The sequence below is a fragment of the Carassius auratus genome, chromosome 40 (assembly GCF_003368295.1).
Source record: "Carassius auratus strain Wakin chromosome 40, ASM336829v1, whole genome shotgun sequence".
Lineage (NCBI taxonomy): Eukaryota > Metazoa > Chordata > Actinopteri > Cypriniformes > Cyprinidae > Carassius > Carassius auratus.
In genome coordinates, this window is record NC_039282.1 from 16316034 (window position 1) to 16336863 (window position 20830).

Here is a 20830-nt window from a genome sequence, read left to right on the forward strand (position 1 = left end):
AGTTCATTAGTTTATGCCATGATGCAACACTGGCTGCGTAGACCGCCGTGACAGACCCGTGGCTGATTGATATGAATGTGGGTTTCTCACTGGTGCAGGAGTCTCAGGAGCAAAACAACAGTGAAATAATTGTTTGAAGGAATGCAAATGTAGCCATCCACCAGTTCTGGCTTGATAATTCCAGCAAGATGAATTGTTCTTGCAGACTTACTGAAAATTGTAACTTAAAAAGGAAAATGTGACTGGTAACATGACAGCTTGTGGGACAGACCTCAAATTTGCAAGTGTTCTTCTGTGAGTCTCTTTTCTTTAAAACTACATTTAAAATGATCTCTGTTGGTACCAATTATTTTCAGAGAGAAAAAAAACAGTTAGTGGAACCTTTTGGACATGCAGTGGATGCTGGGAAAGTAAGACGGAGAGCTAATTGGAGCAAAGACAGACACTTTGAAGATGACGTTTGGCTTCTACTTGTCACTGTGAGATTTGCTTGTGATTGGTAATCCTACAGAAACTCAGTGGCACAAAAAGTCTTCTGCTTTCAATTGTCCTTTCTGAAGAGTGACTGACACAAATAGAGAGTGTAGTCCTCTGAGGCGTGAGCTCATGCATTGAGTGTGAGGTCTTGATTTTAGCTAATGAAAGACCAGGATCCCTGACTCTGTTGAGAAGATGAGAAAAGTGCTGCTGATCTTAAACATGACACCTTTCCCACGGATTAAAATGTATATTTGGGAAAAACACAAATAAAACACATATATTAAAAAACATCACCACTAATAATCTGCTTTTTTTTCTTACCTAAACTACATCTATATGCAAACAACATGTATGTATTATACCAAATGCTCATTCACATTGCAAATCCCCCTGACTACATAATTACTGAATATACAACAGAAATGATTAGTAATAAAAGTGGATTTTGGTTGGTGGAGGGGTAACAGATGAATGATACAAGCTGCAGTTTATATTGCATTGTGATTGACAGGAACAGATGAACATGCTCCCCCTGAACGTTAATTTACAACTGCATTTAATCAATCCAATATATGCCTTTATATTAAATAATGTAATATTATACATGCACATTTCAATTCAACTCCAATTGCTATGCTGGTAATATTATTTGCAGTGACAAAAATAATTTAATTTAATTAAATAAGGAAAGCCCCAAATGAAAGTATTTCCACTAGTGATTAATTATTGACATAGGAACAATATGTAGGGATTAAATACTGGGACACAGGAGCTGTATACTGTACTACACACATACACACACACACACACACATTTATATTATAAAAATGAACAATTTATATTTATTTTTTAATGACAAACATACAATAACATATATAAGCCAGATATCAATTTGGGGTAATTATCAGTGATGATTACACTGAGTATTGTCCTAATCTAGACAAAGAAATCTTTATATGCACCTTCAGCCAATTAAAAGTGATTTTGGCAACCTCCCATTCCTTCTCAGACAAAAGCCCGACAGAAAGGAAAGGAATCAATGTTTTTCCTCTGGTCATTGGTAACAGCTGTCCCGCTGTCCCACTGCACCAAAGAGATTCCAAGACGATGCCAAAGACATCAGATTCATCCAAAGAGGAGCAACCCCCACAGCGCAAAGCTCATCCAAACCCCATCATCTACATGAATCCTATTATCACAGACTCTATACAGACGTCGCACACATGCAGAGGTGGTTCTTCCAATGTATATTTACAGCCCTGTGTCTCATCGTCTAAAAATCTGAATTTCAAATCTCACCTCATGAATCAATGTTTACATTACCTCTGGATGTCAACCTGACTCACATCATGGCTATGAATAGCGAGTACCATGTTTGTAGCTTGTTGCCATGAAACAATGCAATAATTTAACCGCAAAAAAGACTCATTTTGATTGATCCAGACATCAGACAATTAAAAAAAATCTCAAAAGCCAATTTGAGAATGATTATACAGGGACAAAAAAAAACTAAAAGCTCATCTAGAAATGATAAATTAGTGGAAGCCAAATGCAATTAAGGTTGTACTCGAGCATATCGTGCGTGCCTGTAGCTTGGTTTCATTATGGCGCAATACACCTATTCCTCCGGGCTCCGCAAGAAACCCACATGAATAAACATGAGAGTATTTTTTGCCAAATGCTAAAGGCATTGATGGCACCTCCTCCTCTCTGAAAGACCACCTACCTCTCATTAACCGAACCCAAAATGGGCTGCATACTCCATTCTCTGTCTCATGTCCACTCTGTCATGCACCCGTTATAGTCTGCGAGATCTTCAGTGCCTCTGCAAAGACAAAGAAAGATTTTAAATAAGCCACCAATGTCTACTCTTCAATGTCAAGTACAAATACCAATGTCAAGGCTTCAAGTACATCGAATCTTCTACCAATTAATACAGTAATACAGTCTAACTGTAGGCTGTTTATGGTTGCCAAGCAATGTAGATACTTTGTGCATTCATGTAAAATTCAATTGTGCAGTCACGGCACAATAGCTCTGAATAGCTCATGCAAACAATCTGTTTTCTAATGCATGTTACATATAGTGCACAGTCAGTCTGGGAAAGATCTTATCACAGCATCAAAATGATAGTGACTACATTATAGTGACAGGCAAACATGCCGACAGAGCACTGTCTGTGTTTTAAATACCACGATTAGAAGAAATAACTTTGCATTGTCTCGTCTTTTGTCTGTCTATAAGACGTGATGTGTCAAGGCTCAGTCTCCTGCATTCATGTAATTAGAACATGTATTACAGTCTTCAATGAGCATCAAGCTGTCTTGGGAAATTCAGTGGGTTGTAATAGAGCGATGCAATTTACCTGAAATATCAATACATACATGTACACTCGCTCTTTCTCTCCCTCTCTCACACATACAGAGGCACATACAAGGCAGAAAAACCTTATCGATTAGAAGACAACTGCAAGGGGAATGTGCTAAACCGAGAAAAAGCAGAGAGAAGCTGGAAAGAGAAATGTAAAAGCAAAAGACAAGGAATGAATATGGATGTACTCTATCTAATGAATATTTGCATCTTTCCAATGAAGAGAAAATTGTTATAATTTGCAAGGTTGATATGTGAATGGAAACAAATTCAGACTCTAGCAAAAACATAATTACTTTAAAACACTGTTTTGATGACAATTAAGCATGCATTCTCATAAATTGTAACTGTTTAACTTGAGTATTTAAATAGAGATTTTCATTGCTTCTCATACAGAAAATATTTACTGTGTATTTCAGCACAAATAAAGACAGAACAAATACTGTCATGACATCTCTCATTTCGATAGAATATTACTGTCTGTGTTTTGCTTTACTGTAATGTGAATGAGATTGGATGCATCTCATTACAGTAATAAAAGTAACAGAATTGTGCTTAACTGTAATGGAAATCATATATATCATATATTAGCTTTTAAAGGTAACAAGGAAATGTACACATTTTAGACTGTATTTTTAAACAAACAGCAAACTGACTCAGAGAAAGGATGAGTGAGAGTGAAACAGATAGAGAGGATGCAGGAGGAACCCACCATTTAATTTCACTGTTGCTGATTCATTATGATTCACAATGAAGATAAGATCATCCTTCTTCACTTTCTCTCTCCACATGCACAACATTCCAGATCCAAAGCGGCATTTCTGTTCAAAATGACATGTGTTTGTCACAGAATATCACATTCAAATGAAGAAATGTAAAACAGTGAAATTGGCAAAAATCTAAAGTAATGCACATCATGTAAAAAAATTGAAAGACTTACCACTAGAGGGAGCCAAGAAGCCAATCTGCCGTCAACACTACAGAATAACTCCCTGTATATGGTCCCATGAAAGAATTTAAAACGAAAAGTTGCTCATCAAGAACAGCCAGAAAATGGAGCAGTAACACAAGCTATGGCCATAAACCACCATTGAAAACCAACAGGAGACATGGCTGGATGGCTTGAGATGGTTTTTACATATAAAAGGGTTGCAGCAACCAACTTCAATCACTCACAACCCCGTGTCATCACAAAACCTTAAAAAGAACATCACATTGGTCCAAGGATGAAGTGGCAGTTCAAATCTGTAGTGATACTGAAGCCAAAGCAGACCATGATTGTCCCTGTGAGGACCAGATTTGACTGAAAGAGACTCTCCTGTCGCTTGCCCCATCGCAGGGCAATAATTTAAGCAACTGCACAACACAACTATGGATAGGATTAAGTTAATTAGCATTACTGTCTAATTATGTCAACAACATACGGCTGTTTTCATGAACTCATAGCTTTCATTTTTGCCAGCAAATAAATCTGATCATTATATTAAAATGTGTTTTGGTGAGAAAATAATCTATTAAGAAAGCAGGAAGCATAAAAAAAACATTAAATGCTGACTTTATCTTATTCTGTCAAGCCCCCTGCACTCAAGTGTTCTTCAGCAAGACACTAAATCCTGAGCGACTGACTGACCCTTTCATCATCTGCCTCCGCAAATGTCAAATGTCATTTTCTCCCTTCACAAGCTGACAGTAGGTGGTAAAAATGAAGAGCTCTGACTTGACAAGGATCCACCTGAAATTACAACAGAAAAACTTCATGTGATGATAACAGTGCATCATGTGATGGGCCATTAATGCCAACAAAAGTACCTTTTTGAAATGTCTTTTAATGAAAAGGGGGAGGCTTACTGTGTGCAAATCTGACACAAATATAAGAAGCATTTATAACGTCATCCAAATATGAAATGAACTGCACTTTTGGGCCAAGATGTGATGGACAAGACACAATTTTAGGCAGCCTCTTTTTTCCCAGTAAAAGCTGATGATGCAGAGCTAATTTTTTTTTTTTTTTTTATAACCGTTTCAGTTTCTTTTTGCATTAAGGAGGAAATGTTGCTAAAATCTGTCTGTCATTTTATAATATATATTGCAATAGATATAGCCTACTTAAAGTTTTGCATTCTTCATAACTGCAGAAGAAAAAAAAACATTAATATCTTAGCATGCTATACTTCTACCTGATCTTAACTCCATTAATACTTCTGCTGGTATAACGTATGTCATTCAGTCACATTAAATTATACTTTTGACTATAATAAAAAAATTTAAAAATTAAATGTCAGCATACAAAAGACCTGAAAGACCATTTAACAGTGCATCAATATGCCAAAAACACTGTGGACGTAGTGCATTTTTATTTTATTTCTACCTTTATTTTACCAGGAAGTCTCATTGAGATCAAAAATCTCTTTTACAAGAGAGACCTGGCCAAGGTGGCAGCCATGCAAAAACAACATATTAAAATGCTGCATACAAGGTAGCAGCCATACATAACACAACATAGCTAAAAACATACACACATCCAATCATTCAAAAATCATTAAAATACAAAGACCTCTCAAGAAAAACAACTAGCTACATGTCTCCATCACATTTTTTATGATGGTCTTAAATGCATTAATTGATATACACGTTTCTTGTTTAAGATCTTTTTGCAAATTATTCCATGCCCATGGTGCATAGTATGAAAATGCAGTTTTCCCCAAATCTGTCCAAACCCTAGGTACATTAAAAAGCAACCACTTGGAGGAGCGTAGCTGATAACTAGCAGAATTGAGACAGAGAAGGGTACAGAGGTAAGCTGGAAGTTTACCTAGCATGGCTTTATATATAAAAATATACCAATGCTGTTTTCTGTGGGTGGTCAGTGCTGTCCAACCCACCAGATCATAAAGAATGCAATGGTGAGTCAGGGACTTTGCATTTGTAATAAAGCACAGAGACGCATGATACACTGAATCAAGGCTCTGTAAGATGGAGGAAGCTGCGTGCATACATAATTTGTCACCATAATCAATCACAGATAGAAAAGTAGCTTCCACAAGTTTTTTTTGCATTAAAAGTAAAGCTAGATTTATTTCTAAAATAAAAGCCAATCTTTATTTAAAGCTTCTTAACTAGATAGCAATATGTACATTAAATAAAAGTTTGTCGTCTATCCATATACCCAAGTAATTGTACGTGGGTACCCTTTCAATGGATTTACCATCAGATGTAAAAATGCTAAGATCATCAAGAAACTGTAGGGGGGTTTTTGAAAAGACCATGAACTTCGTTTTCTGAGGATTTAAAACCAATTTTAAATTCAGCAGAGCAGTTTGTAATGACTTAAATGCAGTCTGAAGCTCTTCCACAGCCTGTGTTATGGAAGGAGCATATGTATAAATGACAGAGTCATCATAATAAAAGTGTACTTTTGCTTGAACGTCCTTACCTAAATCATTTATAAGAATAGAGAAAAGAATAGGTCCCAAAATAGACCCCTGGGGGACCCCTTTAGATATCCCAAGAAACTCAGATTTTTGGCCCTCTGCATGGACACACTGAGTTCGATCTACAAAATAGTTTCTAAACCATTTAACAGCATTAGGACAGAAACCCACATCCCTAAGTTTATTCAGAAACAATTCATGATCTACAGAATCCAACGCCTTGGAAAGATCTACAAATAAAGCAGCGCAATGTTGTTTTCTGTCCAAGGCACAAATAAGATCATTTATCACCACCATAGCAGCAGTAATGGTACTGTGACCAGTTCTAAAACCAGATTGAAAATAGTTTAAAATATTATTAACTAATTGAACAATAATAAATGAAGCTGAAGCTGACAATGAAGTAAATGTATAATAATTAGCACAGATGATTAATTTAGCGCTGTAAACGCGCGTGTGAGGGGCGGAGACGCGCCGCGGAGCGTCAGACGGGCGTGAGGACACAGCAGAACGGTAGGAAACTTCACTCCTCTTATTATTTCTCTTTTACTATAGCGATTTATTTTTAGATACGTGATCTGAGTCTTTCATAGAATTGTTTTATAAACGCAACCTGAAAGTTCCTGTCAGTGTTTAAAAACTATTTATGTTTTAATAACGTGTTTAATGAATTTGGCAAGTATTCAATGTTTCCTTACATATAGGTTATTAATAAAGGCTGAAATATAGTGTTTTTTATAGTTTAAAGGTGATCTTATGGTGCATTGCTCGTTAAAAGTTAGGCTGTTAATATTAAAATGCATTTATTTTTTACATTCTTTGGTCGAAGTTTTCAGATCGGCACTTCGGAGCCTGTTCGCCCGTTGATTCAGATCGGCACTTCGGAGCCTGTTCGCGACTCCGTTGATTCAGATCGGCACTTCGGAGCCTGTTCGCGACTCCGTTGATTCAGATCGGCACTTCGGAGCCTGTTCGGGACTCGGTTGATTCAGATCGGCACTTCGGAGCCTGTTCGCGACTCGGTTGATTCAGATCGGCACTTCGGAGCCTGTTCGGGACTCGGTTGATTCAGATCGGCACTTCGGAGCCTGTTCGCGACTCGGTTGATTCAGATCGGCACTTCGGAGCATGTTCGCGACTCCGTTGATTCAGATCGGCACTTCGGAGCCTGTTCGCGACTCCGTTGATTCAGATCGGCACTTCGGAGCCTGTTCGCGACTCAGTTGATTCAGATCGGCACTTCGGAGCATGTTCGCGACTCGGTTGATTCAGATCGGCACTTCGGAGCATGTTCGCGACTCGGTTGATTCAGATCGGCACTTCGGAGCATGTTTGCGACTCGGTTGATTCAGATCAAATGCATATATGCAAATTGTACATCCTTGTACATCTTAATATTTAAGAATACAGTTTACATTCATGCACATTATTTTGCGTTCTATATTTAATTCTACAATATACATCTTTTTTATATTTTATTCTTATATTTGTATTGTTTACTTTTATTTCATTCTTACATATTTATGTATTTTTCATCTGTGTTGTTTTCTTTAATAATTGCACTGTCCATGGAGTGGACCTGACTCCCATTTCACTGCTGGTTATGTATGCTATATATAATTTTGTATGTGACCAATAAAAATCTTGAATCACATGATCTTCAGAAATCATTCTAATATGATGATTTATTATTAGTTTTTATTATTATTAGTTGTGCTGCCGAAACTGTGATACTTCTTTCAGGATTCTTTGATGAATGAAAAGTTAAAAAGAAGAGCATTTATTTAAAATAGAACTTTTCTAACAATAAACACTATAGTTCAAAAGTTTGTGGTCAGTAAAATGTATACTTTTTTTCAAAAAAGTATAGAACTCTTAGGATGTAAAGAAAAATTTGTAAAATATTTGAAACATTATATTTTTTGTTAAAATACAACGTGATTGAAATTTAACAACTACATAGTAATTTAATAATTAAACAAGCTTAATTCATACACTACTGCTCAAAAATCTGGGGTCGGTTAGATCATTAGATAAAGTCAGAAACTGTTCACCAAGGCTGCATTTATTTAATCAAAAATACAGTGAAATCAGCAATATTGTGAAATAGTATATTAGAATATAAAATAGATGATTTCTATGTGAATATATGTTAGAATCTGATTTATTTCTGATTTCAGCCTCATTCCTCCAGTCTTCAGTGTCACATGATCTTCAGAAATCAGTATAATTTTATGATTTGCTGCTCAAGAAACATTTCTGATTATTATCAATATTGAAAACAGCTGAACAATATTTTTGTGGAAAAGGTTACATGACATTTTTTTTCAGGATTCACAGATAAACAGAAACTTCAAACGACAAAAGAAGCTCAGCGAGTTTCTGTAAAGCTGAGCTCACGTGCGCTTGCGGAGGAATGTAAACACTCACCTGAATGAACGAGTGAAACTCCCGCGGCGAATAGAACGGCTTGCAGTTGACAAACTGCATTTCTAGATCAGGACAGCACATCTTCTTTAACACAGTTACATCTGTACACCACCATTCATTGATGTAAAAGCATGTCCCGCCACCGCGCAATTTCCCCGTTGATTCTGCTTCGCGGTCCGCTCTGAATAGCTGAAAGTCCGGCAGATGGAGCGCGCTGTCCGGGATGGCGTCATTCAGCCAAGTTTCCGTGAAACACTTATTTGTCCGAGAGAGCAGAAGCAGTTAGTCCGATTTGCCAGATGGATGCTAGGCAATGGCGTTCGAAATCCAGCTCTTTTTCCCCGTCTGCACGTCCTCTTGAAGCGTGTGATCAGCGCAGCCGCTCCGCCGACAAGAATGTCCAGCAAAACATCAAAATAGTCGAAAACCGGTGATATATCGGGAGATGCGTGTTGCCGAATGTCCAGCAATTCGTCCCTGGTGAAACTGATTGCAGGAATATAACTAAAGACAGGACAAACTAACAAAAACACAAAAACAACTGCAGAGCATGTCACGGAGGCAGCCATCCTGTATCGGCGCCAATGACGATCTTCACTTCGGAGCCTGTTCGCGACTCGGTTGATTCAGATCGGGACTTCGGAGCCTGTGTCGACAGCAGGTGGCGCTGTTGATCTATAATCCCCTGCAGAGACACTGAAATACAACCCTTTTCTGTTTCAAACATTTAATTGAACAATAATAAATGAAGTACCCGAAGCTGACAATGAATTAAATGTATAATAATTAGCACAGATTATTGATTTAGTGCTGTATACGCGCGTGTGAGTGGCGGATTCAGTAATTCAGATGTAGAGAGAGAAGCGATAGATGATGTACAAGAATTTGCTGGTGAACAAGATACAGGAGCCTCTGCAGGAGAGTTAGCAGAAGGAGATGCAAGAGAAGAAAGCCAGTATGGAACTGCTAGTGTAGATCAAGGGAATGTGATGGAGACCGGTGCGGGGGAATTACCTCCAGACGAAACAAGAGAAGAAAGCCAATTGCTGCAAATAAAGGGAGGGGTGTGCCCTTTTTCAGTTTCAGCACATGCCCCTCAAAAGGTCTGTGCAAGGCCCTGCTAATAAGAACTGTATATCAACTGCATTGATGAGTGTTTCTCAATTTTTACACTATAAACACAAATAAACTGTTATCTATTATAGATTTTGTTTTTGGTATTGTTTTCAATCAATATGAAGTATCTAAGAGAGCCCAATCTGCTCTTGTTTAAAATGTCACAGATTTGTTTAGCCATTTAAATTAATGATGTCAGTTTTTCTGACATAGCCGATTCACATGCTTTGTCATTATCGCAATATAACAGCAATTATTGCAGCTACAGTGAAGCCTCTGTCCGAGCACAACCATTGCAAACATGTGTTTCTTCAACACAGTTAATGACACAAGCAGACATATATTCATTCATTACAGATTAACAACTGTTACTTGAGGATGTAGATGCATTTCAGTAAGCTCAGCACATAGATCATCTCAATAGCACTCAGAAAGCTGAATAGATGGTATAGTGTCATAAATACCAATCATTTTGTCACTTGAGGTGTTGTAGGGTAGTTTCTGACGCGTGAGATCCAAAGTCAGCTTTCTCAGATTTATTCATCACAGCTTGTACTGGTCATTTTAACTCACAGTTTTGCTGCACAATGCACTTATGATAACATCGAATGCTGCCACATAATCACATCCAGACATGGTCAAACAATGTTGTGCTTCCCTCTAATTACACACCTGCCCAGTCTTACTCTTTACCTACCTATTTAGGCCCTTACTCCACCCAGTGGTAAAACACAGAATTACAATAGCCCATAATGGCTCTTACAGATGGCTTGAATTCATTTGTGCAAATTATCCAGGACTGTACGTCACAAACACACTGTAGACTCTCTTACACTCCTTTTGTAGCCAAATCTGGCATTTGCACTTGTTAGATTGGTTAAATTCCCACTTCTCAAGTCTGTTGTAACCAAAAATAATTTCAAGCAATTTAAAAATGAATTTTGGCTCACATTGGATGGACTCTATTAAAGCTTTATGTTCAAATATTTAAAAAAGAATAATACAAATTACAAAAGCAGATAGCAAAATTACTGAAAGCTACATTTAAAAGAAAAGTATAAATATAAATGAAATTCAAAATAATAAAAAACATTAATAAATACTACAATAGTAAATAGATAATAACCTTTGACAAACCTCTGGTTCACTCTACGGAGTGTTTTTGATTCTGTAATAAATGCCGTGGATGTTATTTCAGGTTCTTGTGGTGGGCGTTCTCGATCTGCTCGGTTTCCCACACAGAAGCTAATCCTACAGGAGCAGATCTTTTTTGGTTCTCTTGCGACAGATGGCACGAGAACTTAATTGATTTGATAAACTCGTAGCAAGTTGTTGTTTCTTTCTAATGCTGTTGACAACTGATTACTTGAGGAAACTCATTAACGCTCCTCTGAAATCAAGTCAGCCCTCTAGAGAGTTAATAATTGCTGTGTTTTCTGCACTACCATTCGGTGGTGGTGCTCCTGTGAACTACAGGTGATGAAATACAAATCCTGTTTACAGTAAATTAATGAGACGCATCCCAGCACCGGACAACATGCCTTTCTATTGAAATATCTTTACTCGCTGCAACAACAAACAAACATGAAGCATAACTAGTGTGTTCAAATCATGAACAAAGGACTATTACAAACTGGAATCTGAACTCAACTGAATCGCACAACAAGTCAACAACAAAACTGGTTTTAAATCAATCTAAAGAAAAATATTTTGTGGCATTCTGTAGAAAACAATATAAATCAATTAATTCAATATATAAAATGACTGTCTCATACCTCCACTCCTCTCTTGACCATGTCATCAGGAATGCCAGCCAGCTGCACAACTCGACTGGAAGATACCGTTTTTTACTTGGTACAAAAACACCAACTCTTCTCCCTCTATAGCTGTCTCTAGAGTCTGCCAAACATAAACCTAAACTGCATAAATTGGTTTATTGATCTTGAAATCACAGTGACGGAAAATGGTTGATGAAAATATTATTATCTGGTCATAGCATGTTTCTGTTGCACCAGTAAAGCCACCAGTAACCAGTTAAAGCGATGAAATTTAGGATTATTACCAAACAAGTGTCATGGAACCTTGTCTTTAGTTCATTTTAAGTAAAGTCCATTTCAAGTAAAGTCAGTTCACTCATTGTACATATCTGTAATGCCTCCGTGAATCTTTTTCTGGCACACAAGTCTAATTTCTATCAACATGAACAGGAAAATACCAAAATCTCAAAAACTGCTTGCCAAACTCACATTTGAATAGCATTTCAATTCAGCAATAAAAATCTGACATGTACTGACCCATGAATGATGTTTCTTTTCTTTAAATCTTATTTCATGTAAGATGTGCATGTGTAGTCCAAAGCATGCATCTCAGGACACTGACTGGGAACTGCAACTTCTAATGAAGGGATTTATTCCACTATACTGCATATTGCACTTTCTCCCATTCATAGTAATATAAGTGCATTGTCTTGCTATATTTATAGTGTCTTTTTTATTATTGCTATGAAATGTTTTATTATTTATTTAGAAATAAGCTTATGTACAGTGCTACGTGATTGTAAAATCTGTGATATTTATTGCTGTTATAACTTTCACTTTGCCCTCAGTTTCGGATCTGATGTAGGTGTTTGACACAAATACTGGAGTACACAGCTCCAGCAACGGATGTCTGAAAGACAAAGAATGATGAACATATAAACAGAAGAATAGAGAAATCAGAAAATTCATCTCATTAGAAGAGATGATTTGTACTGTGACTCAATCAGGGCCAGTGTCAGGGTTGGACAGCAGCAGCCGTGATCCAGAGAAGCCTGAGCTAAAGCAATGAGACAGTCCATCTCTGCACACAGAGACATGACCTCATACAAACAGTCGCTCAGCTGAAGCAATGAGGACTGAAGCTTCCTCATTACCGCCATCTCCAGATCTGAAAAAAAATAACATGATCACAAACAGTTTTAAAAGACACAATAAGGGTTCTGTGCAATCAGTTCATTATTCAAAAGAAAGAAAGAAAGAAAGTAAGAAAGAAAGAAAGAAAGGACTTATGGTGTCACATTGCAGGTCTCCCAGCATGCTGTCCAGCTCTTTGGTTCGAGTGCTACGGTAAAGCAGTTGGTCCTTTGATAGGAACTGAAATAATCCATAAATTAATTGCAAAAATCAGCTCTTATCAACCCCTCAAACATTAATGAGTCTAAGATAAAGAGACCTGAAATATGTACTCCACATGTGCACATTGAATTTCTGTGATTAATATTAGTTACAGTACCATGACCTTGCTTTTCTGTTGAAAGGAAGCACTTTGATCCATATGCAATAAAGGTAAGATTTTCAAACTATAATCTTAAACAAGTTTAAAAAGAATCAAAAATACAAAAGGACATATAAAACTATCTACGAGATAAAGTCTGTGCAATAAGCGGATTCCAGTTTAAAACAAACCCTATCACGAATATTTGAGGACATTATTTTAAATTAAATTATTAATGGTGTTACCTTGAAAATATTGTGTTAAAAGTATTGTCATATTCACGATTAAATCAAGACCCTCAGTCTCAAAGCTCTGTTTATCCAGCATGTTGGGTAATCTTGGCACTGACAGTAAAAATCCAATCTATCATCCAACACAGAATGAAATATCATGACGTAATCATGTATATCAGTTAAATGTAAGCAGTATCCATTAACTTTTTTCAGATATTTGATTGTACTGTATGTACTACTACAAAATTTGGCTCGCAGTACCTACCTTATGCTGCTCATTATCAATAACTCTCTCTCAGACCTATTCATTTTGTTCATTTCAGTAGGATCTGGTGAAATGTGCCATTTTTCCAATTTTAAAAATTAAACCATTTTGTCAAAGTTGAACATGCAGAGATCACATATGTAAACCTTTAATAGGCTGATTCTGCCCTTTAGGGAACTTCCTGTACTTCCTGTTTGCATAATCAATGGAGTGAGAGGATTTTAGGAGTATTTGGGTAATCTGGAAACAATCATTATTTTTGGAGTTCTGTTTGGTGACACAGAAATTTCACAATAAACTGAAATTCTGTGACTAACTGCAAGCTCTTCCTTTATTAAATGAAACGGCTCTGTTTGCTGCTTCTGTTAACCCTGATGTCACAGTTGTTACTGTACAGTCGTTACAGCTGCTTGCTATTATCTTGCTGCAGTGCACTAATTACAGGAACAGTCGTCCTGCAGGGAGCAAGCTGGGGTCACAAGTGACCCGCTCAGGGGCACAATGGCCACCTCACTGACACTTCATTTATTGGGTCACTCCAACAAGGATTTGAACCTGCAACCTTTATGTTAATAGCTCTGTGTCAACAATTAGTTAACACATCAGACTTTAATAAACGGAGAGCAGCATTAATCACCTCCTGGCCAGAGGCATGTAGATGATGCTCAGGTGGAGAAACGAGGGTCCAGGTTTTCCAGTTCAGCATGAGCCACATCCGTCAGGAAATCTTGGAGACCCACCATCCTTCTTTTCTCTGTAAAGAAGTGAATAAAACAAAAACTGCATAAAAAAAAAATGCATATAATTAAAATGAAAACTGTTTGAACCGTCTGAACAAGGATATAGTTTTACCGTAAACTGCACTTTATTATACTTGCACATATTATTATTATTTATATTGGCACTTGTTATTATGACATTTGGACTAAAACAGAAAATGGATTATACTGTAAACACAATGGCCATCAAACAAATAGAAAATGCATTCTTCAGCCCAATGCATTACTGTTCTCTTCGACTAGATTTGATATTATGCAACCAACAGAAACTGTGCATGCAAGAAAATATATGAACAAAATGCAGCGGGCGAAATACAGTTCAATCCAAAAGCTCAGATGGTAAGTAGTGTCAGAGATATTAAAAAAAGAGAATTAAGAGATGATGGAAAAGAACTACAGCGACTGATCTATGCAGTCTGAGAGAGATTTGAGGTACAGTACCTCTGTCCAGCAGGTGGAGGGCGCTGTTGTCCATCGTGTCCGGCATAAAAAACCAGAGATTCATGACTGTCATAGTCGCTTATTCCAATTTGTCCTTATTGAACAAATACACTCAGAACAATCTACAATTAAACACAATGGCAACATTATTGTGTTAGTAACGCAATAGGGACTTTAGATGTAAAACAGTAATAAGCATAAGTTATTAATTTACCTCACGGTTTCCATTATCCTCTTCATCTTCATTTATACTCACAGCTATTCTTTCTGGTTCTTGTAAAATACTGTCTTCAGATATATTTCACTGTGTAAAAACACTGTATATTTAGACAATTCTTGATTTTGAGGAAAGCGTCTTGTCAGATTTTAAAAACACACTCTCCTGTATTTTCATTAATAATCACTTGTATCCGCAGTTGCATAATCATCAGTTCTGGCAATATATTATCTTCACAAAGCTTTCAGGCTCATTTTAGTAAGGCACAGTGAACTAAGGTTTGAATAAATGTTTAAAGATAATGCTCTTCGAGTATGATGATGATATTTGAAGTTCTCGATGCCTGAAATTAAATTTACACTCATCTGTTACAGACTGAGCGAACGCATTTAAAAGTTTGAAACATGTTTAGATTTTCTTAATCAGCAATTAATCAGCACAATTCATTTACAGTTCAGAACGGTACAGTTTGTACATTAACTGATCATTTTTTTATCACTGATCTGACCCTCAAATCAGATATAAAAGTATATTATCCATTATATAATTTTCCTATAACCCTCCCCTTAAAACATTAAAAATGCTTTCTGCACCCTGAAAAAAAAAAGCTGGCTTACCGACCAGCAGCACAAATTGAATTAGATGTTAAACGTTGCAAAAAAAATAAAAAATAAAAATTTTTTACTGATTCCTCAAGGCAGCTTAAATGCAAAACAAGGCACAAATGGTTCTCTGAACAGTGCACAGAAATACCCTTAAAATAGGAAACAGATGTCATTTTTGACCACACAACTGCTGAAATAGCCTGCATAACAAATTGAGTATTGACTAGATATAGATTACTTTGTTAAAACATTTTTTGTCTTATCTCATTTGTAGAAATGCCACAATTTACCCTTATACCTTTTACCCATCAATGCAAAACACAGTGGTTATAGCAGCAATGAATCATTAAAAGAAAATTAATACAGGGCAAGAATAGTTTTCACTCTTCCTTTATTGTAGTCAAAATTGCAACAAAATGGAGATTAACGGTTAGACTTGGCCACTCTCTCCAGCTCATCCTTCTTCTTGATGGCATAAGAGTTGGAGGAACCCTGCAAAAGAAAGAAAAAAAACTTTGAAATAGCAAATCAACTACAAAAATTCATAAAATACTATTTACTATAGAAGGCCTGAAAGTGCTGAAGACATAGTACAAGTAAAACTCTCCAATCAGATGGTTTCTCTCACCTTGGCGGCATTGATGAGCTCATCAGCAAGACACTCAGCAATAGTCTTGATGTTCCTGAAAGCAGCTTCTCTTGCTCCAGTGCAAAGCAGCCAGATGGCCTACAATCAACACACACAGTAAGTGACCACTTTCACATAAGACCATATCTTCACCTGAGATACAACAAGCATCCTAATATAAGACAAGTCCATTAAAGACTATAACATGGACTTTCTTAATGCCATGTTTCTGGTCTCACTGTGAACTTATTTGCATTCTTTACCCCTAAAAATAAAAGGTTAGCCAATAAACAAATATCTATCTGGGCTTTGTTTTAGCAGACCTGGTTGACCCTGCGCAGAGGTGACACATCAACAGCCTGTCTCCTCACGGTTCCAGCACGTCCGATACGAGTGGAGTCCTCACGAGGGCCGCTGTTGATGATGGCGTTCACTAGGATCTGCAGAGGATTCTGGGGAAAAAAATAGACATCGTCTACGATTTAGAAAGACATCTTAGAAGTAGCTTGATAAATTGTTATAGTTATACTTTCACATTCTACTATACATTTAAGCCAAATCTGTGGAGAACTGTGGCCTCACCTCGCCGGTGAGCAGATGGATGATCTCAAAGGCGTGTTTGACGATGCGGACGGTCAGCAGTTTCTTGCCGTTGTTGCGTCCGTGCATCATCATGGAGTTAGTGACGCGCTCCACAATGGGACACTGAGCCTTACGGAAACGCTTGGCTGCGTATCTGCCGCTGGAATGAGGGAGGTATTTGGCATATTTCTCCTTCACGGCAATGTAATCCTGAGGAAAGAGAGACACGTGTTGTTGTATTGTACCAGATACATGAATTTCTAAAGCCTCCAAATATGATCAAAAATGTTACTGAAAAATCTACTTCAAGCCATCTGCTGTCTGATTAATAGTTTATCCAATTATAGTCAGCAAAAGATCTTTTAATATAATTCTAAAAACAGCTCCTACAAAGACTTGGCATGAAATCTTCATTGATTTTAAGCAAACTCAACTTTCCTATTAATATTTGAATATGAACATTTTCAGAACTGACATTTGATTACAGAACTTAAACATTAAACGTATCAAATATGATATAACAGACTTTTGATGAATGTTAATGCACATCTCTTGATTTCTTTTAGTTCACCGCAATAAATAAATATAACTATTATATTTATAAAAGGCACATGAATATATATATAGAGATGGAAAAAAAATAAAGAATATTTTATTATATTCTATACACCTAAAATTTATCATATGAATTTAAAAAAAACATATGCAAACTTTCTTGCATGTTTCTATATTTTGCATAAATTAAACTTCTATTTGGGGAGGAAAGAATTTACTTTCATATATAAGGGCTAATGGGCAAATAAAAGGCAATTTTGAGAAAAGCTGTAAATGAATATGTGGAACTCACCTGCAGGGAGATGTCGTTGATCTGCACATCATCTGTGCTCCACTTGCCAAAGAGTTTGATCTCTGGTGTTTCAGCTACAGCTGGTACTGCCTCCCAATCTTCAGCCATCTTCAAAACCAAATGAGAAGAATATCAGTTTATGTTACACAAGGGTGTCTAAAAAAACAACAAATCTTGCAGATGTATGGCCAAAATAACTAAACAAATAGGGGTACCAATTCTGATATTAAATAAAAACAAGACTTTCTAAATTATTTTTCATATGAAAACACTTCAGTCATTGAAAAAGCAATATTTTGCTTTAATCAGTAACGTAATAAAATGCATAATGAATACGATATTGCCAAATAATAAAAAAGGATTACCGCGACCTGTCCTCATGTTGAAAACATTAAACGACAACAAACTATTTACATCCCAAATACACTCCAAACACATTAAAAACAGCGATTCTATCAATTCTTCCGTTATTTGAGGAATAAAAACAAAAGTTTCACAGAACCGAGGTGAGGATTCACTCATGCTCGCTTCTAAAGAACCCGTAGACTCGCGGACAGCGTATAAATTCATCATTTTGACAAGCCATATATGACATATATGGGCCAAAACGTCAATATAAGTATGTTAACAATCAGATGTGTGCACTTTCATGAGGGTGGAAGGGATATAAACGTTTTAATACGTGTTTTTCATCGTTACCTTCGCAGCGTGTGTGTGAATGGCGCACTCGAGCAGGCGGAAAGGAGGAGCAACACGAGGAACGAGAAAAAAACCACTTCCGCTCGATGCGCGTCCGCGTCCAGCTCTTCTTCTCTGACGTTTAGCGGCGGATGGCAAACCAGCTTCGATGCATAGTCCGCCACCTACTGGGATGGAGTGCAAGACAGTGACATCATAAGAGACCGTAAAAGAAAAAGGAATAGAAAAAGAAAAAATATATTTATGACCACCTACCATACCTCTCTATATTTCTAACGTTGTTGCTTTCAAAAAAAAAAAAAACTAAACAAAAAACAAGACAAAACCAAGAGCTTCATATCCTTTGTTAGAACTGTTACGTATATTTTGCAAAGTTCAACAGAAATTAAATAGTTTTTAATTGAATTCTTTCCCTTTCATGTGCCATACAATTGATTATTAAATGCTCTACAGTTTCTGGAAGTCCACATTTGCAGTATGTATATATATATATATATATTTGTGTGCATATTATGCATTTATGTGCATATTTATACTTAGAAAGATGGATATAGATTGTCCAACTGTTTGTCCAGTTACTGGGTCTTTGTACCAAGTCAAGCTCTTCTTCTGCATTCTCCTATGAATGTTTTCGGGGAATTTTTGACACCTGGCACTTGCTATGAATAGGGTACAAATAATGCACTAATAAGATGGTCTGCCAGCCGTCAATAAACATTAGAATAAGAAGAAGAAGGGTACAAATAAATCTGACCTAAACTCTTCAAAATAAAAGACTTTCTTTTTGAAGAATAGCCATAGTATGTAAACTATACAACATATTGAATTATTAAATTAGCTACTTTTTAAAATTCATTTTGTGTGGGGTTTGCTGTTTTAGACAACCTAAAACAGAGTCTAAAACAGATTAATATCATGCTTTTGTAATTTTAGCAATAAACTGTAAAAAGCAACCATTTTTTCTTGCAACCAAGTTTTTTCTCAAAACAGGGGCTGCTGTTTACACACAAATCAATTATGACATAGTTTTATAACATTTTATTGTGATTTTATGCAATCAACATGCAAAACTAATAGTAACTGATCAAATGTAATCTGGATTACATAATCAGATACCAAATTACTTGTAATTTCAATTAAATTAAATTAAGTTATTTTTTTAATGATTACATAAACATATATTATTCGCACAATAACAATAAATTATTCATAACTTATTGATTCTCTCTAATTCTTCATCTTTTAAATGTTCCTTTCTAAAATATCCTACTGCTTATACATTCAGTAAATTTTCCAGTTTTGTGGAGATTCACACAAAGACCAGTCACTTGACAGGTGGCTATGTCCACTGGATGCATTAAGACCAGGGGTGGATCTAGAAAAATATTGATGGGGTGTTGAGAAGGGGGCAGGAATTTTTGAGGGGTGGCAACGTATGGCAGACGTATATATACTGAATTTAGTCACAGTTATCAAATAGTATATGTGCACACTACAAAAGGACACAGGCTGCCATTTACAAACTTAATCTCATGCAATCAATGTCTTGCATTTGAAACAAGGAACAAGAGACCATACCCCATAAGCACCACCACACTCACTAATGCATACAGTATGCATCGACATGTACTTAAGAGCATTATAAAAGGTTCAGTGTTATAAATTAACAGCCAATGACATTTCCAGCTGGGGAGACTCAACGGATTTTCTTCTGTTTAGTGTTAATCACCATCTAACTCAGATGTTAACTTAGATGTAATATGAATATGGTCCCTGAAGCATAGGTTTTATTAGCTGAAAATAATAATAAATAAATAAGCATTATAGGCACAAATACAAATGTACTTTTAGAAATTGTTTTTGAAAATATAGTGTTATTGTTTTGGCAAGCTTGAATTAAAACTTCTATGAAAACTTGTGTGATATTCCTTTAAAATAATGTTTTAGTATATCTTATTTAAAAGTAGGCTATTTTACTGTACAATTTCTTACATTATTTCTTTGAGTTAGACCATACTTTTATTTTGGTGGGTTGTTTTGGTTTTGGTTTATTTTCGGAGAGGGATTCGCAAACTATTTGAGTCAGTTTGGGAGTTCGGAGCGGTATCGCGAATCATTTGGGTCAGTTCGGGAGCTCGGAGCGGGATCGCGAATCATTTGAGTCAGTTCGGGAGTTCGGAGCGGGTCGCGAATCATTTGAGTCAGTTATGGAGATCGCGAATCATTTGGGTCAGTTTGGGAGTTCGGAGCGGGTCGCGAATCATTTGAGTCAGTTCGGGAGTTCGGAGCGGGATCGCGAATCATTTGAGTCAGTTATGGGGATCGCGAATCATTTGAGTCAGTAATGGGTGTCGCGAATCATTTGGGTCAGTTCGGGAGTTCGGAGCGGGATCGCGAATCATTTGAGTCAGTTATGGGGATCGCGAATCATTTGGGTCAGTTTGGGAGTTCGGAG

The 20830-nt window shown here is 36.7% G+C and overlaps 1 protein-coding gene across 1 annotated transcript; it reads right to left on the reverse strand.

Moving 5' to 3' along the window:
- Nucleotides 1–15993: 15993 nt before the first annotated feature.
- On the reverse strand, nucleotides 15994–18496 carry LOC113058715 (40S ribosomal protein S5). The gene is made up of 6 exons (XM_026226870.1): nucleotides 18376–18496; nucleotides 17677–17784; nucleotides 16830–17039; nucleotides 16571–16699; nucleotides 16248–16346; nucleotides 15994–16111 (listed from the first exon to the last, which is right to left on the reverse strand). The coding sequence occupies exons 2-6, from the start codon at nucleotides 17782–17784 to the stop codon at nucleotides 16043–16045; spliced, it is 615 nt and encodes a 204-aa protein (XP_026082655.1). The 5' UTR covers nucleotides 18376–18496; the 3' UTR covers nucleotides 15994–16042.
- Nucleotides 18497–20830: the final 2334 nt, after the last annotated feature.

Bases quoted from the DNA above. Each gene is read 5' to 3' on its own strand.
- LOC113058715 (XM_026226870.1), bottom strand. From the start codon at position 17,784: ATGGCTGAAGATTGGGAGGCAGTACCAGCTGTAGCTGAAACACCAGAG. The intron at 16,347-16,570 runs GTCTGCTAAAAC...TGTTGATTGTAG, and splicing joins CTCTGCGCAGGGTCAACCAG to GCCATCTGGCTGCTTTGCAC. The intron at 16,112-16,247 runs GTGAGAGAAACC...TTTCTTTTGCAG, and splicing joins AGCTCATCAATGCCGCCAAG to GGTTCCTCCAACTCTTATGC.